Consider the following 10,073-nt stretch of genomic DNA (forward strand, 5'->3'; position numbering starts at 1 on the left):
CTCTGGTCCCGCTCCACCAGGTCCATGTCTCTCCTGTGCTGAGGCCCCCGAGCTGGAGGCAGCACTGCAGGGGGGTCTCCCCAGAGCAGAGCGCAGCAGAGGGGCACAGTCCCCCCTCGCCCTGCTGGCCACGCTGCTGGGGATGCAGCCCAGGGTGCCGGGGGCTTGCTGGGCTGTCAGCGCGTGTTGCTGGTTCATGGTGAACTTCTCACCCACCAACACCCCCAAGTCCTTCTCGGCATGGCTGCTCTCAATCCAAAATTGTGCTTGGAAATATCATTTATGGACTAACACAGAGATTCCCCCCTGACTTTCCCCTCTCCCCCAGCCCAGCTCCAGCCTCAGCCTCCCCTGCCCATCCCAGGCTCCAGCCCCACCAGCCTGGGGCTCCTGTCGATGCTAGCTCCAGCCTGCCGCTGCCTGCCCTGTAGGCACCTTTCCAAGGGTGTGGGAAACTAGAGTCCTAATTGCTTCTCTGCACTGGGGAGGGAGGATGTATTCAAGCGAGATCCATCAGAAGGAAGGAAGGTAATTAAACTTCTTAACTTAACATGGAGCTGCATTAAAAAGTGCCGAAGCACTGCCGTGCTAAATTAATACTGAGTTAATGGTGCGTCTCGTTACTGAGGTATCAGCCGTGGGTGGGGAGAAGGAACAGGATGGCTGCTGGATCTGAAGGTTGTGCTGGGACCAGGAATGGGGGGTGTGCTGAGGGCAACGTGGTGTTCCTCCACGGTGGGTGCCGTGGGGGCCTGACATGGTGTGACACCCACTCACCCACCGGCCGCTCCTTGCCCAAGCCTGTTGGTGAACACCACGTTGCCTACAAGAGCAATTGGCCATGCAGCACTGGTGGCTCCATGATAAATCTTCCAGCAGCCTGCAATCCCCACTTGCTGCTTAACTCTGCAGGGATCAGCAGCAGCAGCCAAAGACACTTTGGAAGACTCTTTGTAGTCTTAGGGCAGCAGGAACTCTGTTAGTGGAGGGTCTTCAAGTCCTGAAGGTCTCTCCTGCTTCAACATTGGAGACCAGAGATGCTTGATGTTTCTGTTCTGCCCAGACATGTCAGGTCTTTGCTAGCAAAGCACAGCCTGCTCCTGAGCCAGACAGAGCCTAGATGGACAACCATGTGCACTGCCAGGTGATGGGAGCAGGGAAGCCCCACTCTCCATTCCCTGCACCAACATGTGCAAAAACCATGTAAAAGCAACTGGAACAAGCAAAAGGAACTGAGCACGAGGTGCAATATAGGGGTGATGTAACCCTCCAATCCCTCAGCTGGAGAAAACCTTCCTCCCCAAGTCAAGGACCCCTTCGTTTCCCAAACCCAAACCCTTGATGCCTTTTCTGCCATGCTTAGAGGAGTGGCTGCACGTAGACCATGGCCAACCCTGTCTGCTCACCTGAGGATGAGCATGAAGGACGGCGTGTGGGACGTGCTGGCAAGGATCCCCGCCAGGCAGGACAGGACCACAAAGGGCAGGAAGAGGTGGGAGCAGCCGGTACCGCACGTCCCGGGCTTGGCAAACCCCGCGAGCCCATTTTCGGAGATGCAGCTGCAGTTGGTGTAGTTCTGCAAAGAGGAGACAAAACCCAGAGGCTGCTCATCTGCTCAAGGCTGTGGAGATACTGGGGGTAGCTGCCAGCTGTCACAGGGAGGGAGGGTATTTAGGTTTTGTCTGTAAATAATTAGCAGTAATTATCACTCAACACTTCAGGGAGAAGGGGGGGAGGGGAAGGAAACACATAGAATGAACAGACTGAGTGGATGAGAAAACCAGTTTTCCCATCCAGCCTCCAACATGCCACCATCTCTGAAAAGAGGTCCCAGTCCCACCAGGTCCCATGGGCATAATTATGGTGTCACAAGGGTGAGCACGCACAGCTGATGGAGACACTGGGACCACCATGGTACCTTGGTTCCTCTACAGTGGTACCTTGGTTCATGTCTCTGTGGTTGCAGAGGCCCCTGGAAGTGCTCCCAACCCATACGCCTTGCTCACAGAATCACAGAATCTTCAGAGTTGGAAGGGACCTCTAGAGATCATCCAGTCCCACTCCCCTGCTAAAGCAGGACTGCCCAGAGCACATCGCTCAGGACTGCATCCAGGCGGGTTTGGGAAACCTCCAGAGAAGGGACTCCACCCCCTCCCTGGGCAGCCTGTGCCACTGCTCTGTCACCCCAACCGTAAAGAACTTCTTCCGTGTGTTGGAATGGAACTTCCTCTGTTCCAACTTGTGCCCATTGCCCCTCGTCCTGTCACTGGGAACCACTGAGAAGAGTCTGGCTCCATCCTCCTCCAACCCACCCTTTAGATATTTGTGAGCAATAATAAGGTCTCCCCTCAGCCTTCTCTTCTCCAGGCTAAAGAGTCCCAGCTCTCTCAGCCTTTCCTCGTAAGGGAGATGCTCCAATCCCTCAATCATCTTGGTTGCCCTTCGCTGGACTCTCTCCAGCAGCTCCCTGTCCCTCTTGAACTGGGGAGCCCCAAACTGGACACAGCATTCCAGTTGTGGCCTCACCAGTGCCGAGTAGAGGGGGAGAATGACCTCCCTTGACCTACTGGACACACTCTTCCCTGTGCAGCCCAGGATTCCATTGGCCTTTTTGGCGACAAGGGCAATGTTGTTGATGTGGGCCCCAGCAATGCCTCTCTACCCCCTGCAGCAATCCTTCCAGTCCTACGTTTCACGCCTCTTTTGCGGTGAAGGCACTTATGCACAGGTTTGTTTCGATGTCATCATTTGCCAGCTGAATGCTTTGGCATCCTTCTAGTTTTTCACTTTGAGGGTGGTGAGGCACTGGCACAGGTTGCCCTGAGAGGTTGTTGAGGCCCCATCCCTGGAGGTGTTCAAGGCCAGGCTGGACGTGGCCTTGGGCAACCTGGTCTGGTGGGAGGTGTCCCTGCCCATGGCAGGGGGGTTGGAACTGGATGATCTTCAAGGTCCCTTCCAACCTAAACCATTCTATGATCCTATCATCCTGCATAAATCTGGACTCTTGGCACAGAAAAATCCCACCCACAGCAGATTCAAGTCCGATGTGAGCTTGCTGGCCTTTGTTATAACTTTTGGAGGAAATCCCCGGGGGTCTTCAGCCTGGGCTCCATCACCTGTACCCAGCTTGTCTCCTGCTGTGAGACCCTTCATCCAGGGGCTATGCGTTGAGCAGAGCTGGCAGTCAAAGCCACAGCTTAAGCTCAGGGGAGTATTAAATCAGAAAACACTCGCTAAGGGAAAATGCAAAACTTCACCTTTGAGAGAGGGTCATAAATAACCGGCTCAGTGTTAGCAAAGGAAGGATGCCTCAGGGCAAGGGATATGGATTTTTTACTTTTCCCCAAATTTCAGTCACAACTCTCTTTTTTTTTTTTAAAAAAAAAAAAAGAAATCTCAGGGGTTTTTTTGGAAGAGACCTTTACATAAAATGAACATGATTGTATTGTTGCTGGAGGGGACAGATTCTCAGTGGGATGGCAGAAGGGTGATCCAGAGGTGGGGGCACCTCGGGGTCTCCTAAATCCCCATTCCCCCCTCACTGCCTGGGGAAGTTGAATGGGTGACGCCCATAAAAGAGGCCCATGAAGAACTACTCCTGGCTGTGAGCATCAGGGAAAATTTGGGAAGAAAGGGGACACAATCCCTCCTCCCACCTCTAGAAAGGAGGATTTAGGATTTTAAATTAAGAGTGGGATTTATCTTCTCCAGCCACCTGAAACAAACTAAAACCAAACTCAGCATCTGGGCTCCATCTGCAGTCATGGCGGGAGAAGTGGGTCTCCAGAGGATGACCCATCCCCTCTACAGATAAGTGCCTCCGATAGCTGAGATGGATTTGGGCCAAAGCAGTTAACAAAAATGCAATTAGGTAAATTAAAACTTGTTTGATCTGTGTGACTACCACCTATTACAGAAAACTGGAGTCACGGTATTTAGGGGACTCGCACAAAGCCCGATGGAGACAAAGAGAGATGGAGACAAAAAGATGCTGGAGAGGCACAAGACCGTACTCTGCCCCTTTCATTCAGAGCCTTGGAGGATTTTAGAGCAGGGAGCATGACTCCAGCTGCAAACACCTCCGAGTGGTGGGGACAAGCCACAACGCCATTTGTGGCCCATCTCTGTGAGATGCATCATCGGGGCGGCCATGCCACAAGGCTGATGCAGCACTGGGGAGGGGAAAAACCAACCAGCACAGTGGGGAGAGAGGAGAATAACTGAGAGCAGCCTGAGACCGGGGCTGTGGTTTCCAGGCAGGGATGAGCAGTGGGATGACACGTGGACATCACGTGAGTTTCTCAGGGCTGTGTATCAAACATCCCCAATAGTGCCTTTTAGCAATTGTTTTCTTAAAACTAAAAAAGGTGCTCACATCAAACTCTGCCTGATGTTGCCTTATTTCTACTTTTTTCTATTCTTCCCCTCTGCTGTGCTCTGGGGAGACCCCCCTGCAGTGCTGCCTCCAGCTCGGGGGCCTCAGCACAGGAGAGACATGGACCTGGTGGAGCGGGGCCAGAGGAGGCCCCGGAGCTGCTGGGAGGGCTGGAGCCCCTCTGCTGGGAGGACAGGCTGGGAGAGTTGGGGGGGTTCAGCCTGGAGAAGAGAAGGCCAAAAAGGGGAGAGCTCAGAGCCCCTTCCAGTGCCTAAAGGGGCTCCAGGAGAGCCCCAATGTACATGCTATAACAGCCCAAACAAGAGTCAGTAGAAGTTAACCCACCCAAAGCATTTGATTTCATCACACAAGCCAGTTGAATCTTCTATTTTGTCCACTGCTTTACTTGAAAAGAAAAACATTCCTCCTTAAAATCCCAGCCCCTTCTTGCATCCCACAATGGTTCTCAGTTTCTATAGGCGCCTTTAAGGTCCCTTCCAAACCAAACCATTCCACGATTCTATGATTTTCCCTGGTTGGGACTTCCTGGTGCCCCAAATTTTGGAGTGTGTGCTGACCAGCTCAGATCTGACCCAGCTGGCAGCAGAGCGATGTTGTCCCTGCTCCCACCCCTGGCCATGCACGATGAGAGCAGAGCAGGGCTCAGAACTCCAGGACCCCCATGGTGTGGAGATTCCTGCAGACCCGGGGCAGCCCTTGCGGCCACCTCATTTCAACAGGTCACACTGGACCCAAGCCACACACGGGCACAAGCTTGAACATAGGAAGGTCCCTCTTAACATGAGGAGGAACTTCTTTACTTTGAGGGTAGTGGAGCAGTGGCACAGGCTGCCCAGAGAGGTTGTGGAGTCTCCTACTCTGGAGACATTCAAAACCCGTCTAGACGCTGTCCTGTGCAACCTGCTGTAGGTGCCCCTGCTCTGGCAGGGGGGTTGGACTAGATGATCTCCAGAGGTCCCTTCCAACCCTGACCATCCTGTGATTCTGTGATTCTGTGACCCGAACAAATAGCAAAGCACTAAAGGGTTGTCGCTGCAAGGTCCTGCTCTTGGGCAAAGTTTGCAGGCTCCTGCTGTTGCCCATGAAATCCGGGGACATCGGGTGATGTAAAAAGCAAATGGCTTTCAGTGTACAAGCACTTTCAAATGAAAAAAGCCCAGCTTGCACCGTGAAAGCTTTGTCCGGAAGGGTGGCAGCAAAGCCGAGCACAAAATTGTAGGTTTTTCTGCATGCTCGGAGGGGTTCTAGAAACCCAGGTGTTTGGGACATGGAGAGCAGCAGGCAATGAGTGGCACAGGTCCCTGAAGTGGCAAAGAGATGCTGAAAATGGTGCCACGAGCTCCCCCGTCCCAGGGAGAGGTAAGCAGCTACTACTTGCTGGCACACGGCTTGGCATTTATAACAACATACTGAGGTACCGTCCCTGCGCGGGAGAACCTCTCACACAACTTAAATGGGGTCAAGATGCATCAGTAGGTGGAAAGAAGATTCAGCCAATTATCTCAGAGCTAAAGGAAGAGCTAACGCTGGCTGTGCCATGTCGCGTTTGCATGGCACCATCAAGGGAGCCTTAATTCTGCTGTAGCGTGTGGCTACACATAATTATACGTATAATGAATGCAGGAGCGGGTCATGTTCAGGACCCCAGGATGTCAAAGGGCTGGAGGCATCTTTGAGGAGGAAGAAGCAGTCGAAAAGGATCTGCTGCACATAAGGCAGCCACAGGGATGGAGAAAAGCACATTTGGGACTAAGCTCTGGCAGAAAACATAATTGTTATTAAAATGAAGTGTTGTTAATTAACAAAATGCTACTAAAAAGTGCCCAGACAGTCCCATGCTGCCATTATACCCTGTGCGAAGAACACAGCGGAAAACTACTCTGTGGCTTGCTAACATTTTTCAGATGGGTATTTGAATTGGCAAAGATTTCCTTGCTATTTATTTGTTGAAACCAAATAATTTGGAGACCCAACAGGCAACTGGCACTGTGAAAACTCAGCCCTACTGGGGTTTTGGTGACAGGCAGGGAGCAGAAGAGGAGGGAGAGGCACAGGGCAGCAAACCAACCCTGCCGGGTCTGCAAATCAAGGGAAAGCCAAGAGCAAAACCCATTTCTCTAACCCCTACGTCGGGACTCTCCCACTAAATTATCCTCTCACGTAGGCACTTGGCTTGACAACTGGTATTTATGGAGAGGACGCACACTGCAGCTGAATCATGACTTTTTAACCCACAAAAAACCCTTCCAACCCTAACCATTCTGTGAATTCTGTGAAATCTGCAGGCTTGAAGGTGGAATAACGCTGCTGTAACGAGGCTCAACCAGAGCATGCAGCGAAGTTCTGCTAAATGTCAGTGCTGTGTGTACTGGGGCAACGGTCCCTCCAGGCTTGGCTTGCCCAGAGCACAAAGAGTGGCTCCCTGGGTCCCCAAAAGCAGGATTTACCTTCCCTCTCTTCATCCCTATACCCAATCTATAGATGTAGCATAACTAAAGCAGGTTATATGATGGAAACACCCCGGCGGCTTCTGCAACTGTAGGCACCAGTTGAGCGTTTTCAGCTGGTATTTCCCCCCACCTCTGCAGGAGGGCAGTTTGGACCAAGTGCAGTTTTGCATTATGCTTCAGAAAAATAAACGAATAAATAAATAAATAAATAAATAGTTCATTCTAGGCTTTGAGCAGTATTTTAGGTCAAGCCCAAGCAAATAGTGTTGGGTGAGCAGGCTGGGTGATACCTGCTGCAAGACATGGAGGTATGTGTTGAGATTTTGCCTTCACAGCCTTTGAAAAATGGGAAGACTCCGATTCCATCCAGTTTCAGAGCACTTCAGGCATATGATGCCTAAATTGGGAGCCCGGTTTCGGTAGGCCCCTATTGAAGGAACACCGATGGGGCAATTCACAGCAGGACCCTGGAGGTGGGCTGACTCACCCCGTGAAGAAAGCATCCCTTGAGTACAAGAGGCACCCATGGACTTGGGGTCATGCTAGGTGCTGTAATTAGCCCTTCCTATAATGCACGTCCTCCTGTCCCACCACAAGAAAGACAGCTAAGAAAGGTGACCTTATTGGTCATCGTTTAGGTGGGAAGGGAAAGCAGAAGGTCCTTGCATCATCCATGCAAGAAGTCCACTCAGGCTGCTGGGTAGCATGGGACATAATGGAGCTAGGGTTTGTGGAGCAAAGCCTGACCTCAGGTGGAGCAGTGGATGGAGGAGGACACCTTGACATCCTACAAGGTTGGATACCTAAAAAGTTTCTGCTTGCTGCCTTGGCCAAGGACCTGTACTGGCAAGGGCTGTGTTATACTGGAGAGGGCTGAGAGGCAACATCTACAAGGGGTTTTCCTGGCACGTTCTCAACCTTCCCCTGCTCATCCCACAGGGTCGTGCAGAGCTTGTCCAACACTAACGAACATCAGAAAACCTAATTGCCAGACTTGAGCGCTGCACTGGTCATCCCTCATTAGCCATCCCCAAGCCAGGACGCTAGCGCAGTGGGAATGACTCACCAGGACCGAGTTGTTGTCTGCATTGATATTTACGACTCTGCAGCCGGCGGAACAGGGTGAGATGTATTCAATAGCGTTAGAGCCGCAGATGGGGTTATAGGCTTTCTCGGGGCAGTTACACTGGAGGTTACACTCCAAGGAGTGGTGTCCAAATTCAGAGCTATGACAGGAAGAAAATATTAATACATGGTATTGAGCATCATTAATATGCATCTTATATAGAAAATATACGGCATGTGTATTGAGATTACTAAAAAAACCACTTGATTGCTTAACAAAACCTTCCCCCTACATAAGTGAGGACCCACAGAAATTCCACTCTAACCCCTCAAGCCTTTGCTCTGCCTGGGCAAAGCATCCTGACCACAAATGGTGAAGGGAGTCACCCACTTCCTTCATATTTGGCCCCAAACATGGGGTCCTGGGGTAACGCAACACGACACTGTGGGAGGTGGTGAGGTTCCCACTGAGAGCTCCGACCAGCTTCCACCAAGACCGCAGGACGCTGAACATGTGAATTTACAGACACTTGGATCAAGCCTTGAGGGAAGACAAAAAGGTCCTGCCCACTTTTAGCTGCGTAGGGAAGCAGCCACGGCTTTGAAGGTGTGATCCCAGGGCTGGCCCTTGCCCAAATTATTTGCCGGTGAGTAACGCGCGGCACTTTCCCAGATGAAATTTTAATCTTGTGCTGTTTGTGCCAAAAATGCGTTCCCTTCGGGTTCCACCACCAGGCAATGAAGTTAGAAGGGATAAGGACGCAGCGGATTCCATGTTTATGCACAAAAGCATTATTTTCTATCCTTATTCTACCACTGCTAACTTTCTCATAAGGGAACAAACTGTTTTCTGGGTATTCTGCTTAATTCCCACTCTCCTCCACCCTGAAGAGTGCAGCTGAGGATGGGGGGGTACCCACAGCCCCAGGAATGACCCACCCATGCCCAGTTAAGACGGAGCGGTCAGTACCTCTCGCTGTAGGTAACACCCGCCACCTTCTGCGTGGGGCAGCCGAGGAAGAGGAGGGGGAAAGCCAGGAGCAGGCAGAGGAACATGCCGAGGACGCACATGGCGCTGCATTGCCTCAGGGACATCTGGAACCGCTTCAGGATGGCACCACCCACCACGATGCCGACCATCGCCCCAGGGATGTTCACAGCACCTGGGGAAAGGCAGGTCCTTGTTTTCCACCCTCCAAGCCGTACCAGTCCCTTCGTTATAGCGAAGGGCCAGAGGATTTGTTGTTGGGTTCCTGTTTTTCAGCATCTATGATCTGGAGGGGACCGAGGATTTTGCTGGTGGAGTAATGCCAAGAAAGAGCAGTTTTGCAAAACCAGCAGGATCCCGCAGCAAACGGGCTGTGTTATGTATCCGTGCGTGGAAGATGTAGGGACCGGTGAAAAGCTTATGCTTCACCCAGCAAACGCGATTTTTCAGTGTAGACAGGGGAAAACATCACATAAACCTGGAGAGGATATTTAATTTCTGCGAAATACAGTAATGGGCCCACTTCTGTTGTCGTCATCGTAAAACTGTGACGGTTTCCATGACGGACTTAGCATTTTGCAAAACCCACCTTTCTAATGGGGTGCCAAAGAAGCACAATCTGTTTAATTCAACAAAGAGCCATCAGGGAGGTTGCTTTCAGCCCATAAATACCCACACAAGGAAGGGATTTCCAACTACAGAAAGCTTTTTGGTCTAGCGGAAAAAAAAAAGGCAAAGCAAGATTCAGTAGCTGGGAACAAAAGCCAGATAAATTCGACCAAGAAATACGGTGGACGTCTTTAACAGAGTGGGTAAGTCAGGCCTGGGAACAACTCAGCAGGGCGCATCAGGGGAGGACACCACTGCTTCAGCATTTAACCTTCCTGCCTGTATTTAGCCCGGGTTGCTGGGCTTTGCCAGTCCGCTCGCCTCACTTTCTTCTGATGTATTTGCTGCAGACTTCAGAAGACTCTGTCTCTGAGGATGCTTGCTGTTTGTTCAAAAATATCTTTTAAATACTTCTGTGTCTAGATCTCTGAACTCTCCAACTGATTATAAGAGTAGGGCTTTATTCTTTGTATTTTTATTGCCATGAGAAGCTCGCACAGGGAGATCTCAGCCCCGGACAGGACGTTCTGGATATTACAATGTAAGCAAAAGCAGTCTAATCTCA

General features: G+C 51.3%; 1 protein-coding gene across 1 annotated transcript in view; it reads right to left on the reverse strand.

Moving 5' to 3' along the window:
- The window catches only part of SLCO2B1 (solute carrier organic anion transporter family, member 2B1), a 53,139-nt gene that overhangs the window by 3,588 nt on the left and 39,478 nt on the right, over nt 1-10,073 (reverse strand). The window contains exons 9-11 of the mRNA XM_009891002.1: nt 8,882-9,074; nt 7,913-8,072; nt 1,407-1,576 (exon numbers count right to left, since the gene is read on the reverse strand). Of these exons, the coding sequence (XP_009889304.1) occupies nt 1,407-1,576; nt 7,913-8,072; nt 8,882-9,074 (523 nt within the window). The remainder of the gene's footprint in view (nt 1-1,406; nt 1,577-7,912; nt 8,073-8,881; nt 9,075-10,073) is intronic.

Source organism: Charadrius vociferus, unplaced genomic scaffold (assembly GCF_000708025.1).
Source record: "Charadrius vociferus isolate BGI_N301 unplaced genomic scaffold, ASM70802v2 scaffold407, whole genome shotgun sequence".
NCBI classification, from domain to species: domain Eukaryota; kingdom Metazoa; phylum Chordata; class Aves; order Charadriiformes; family Charadriidae; genus Charadrius; species Charadrius vociferus.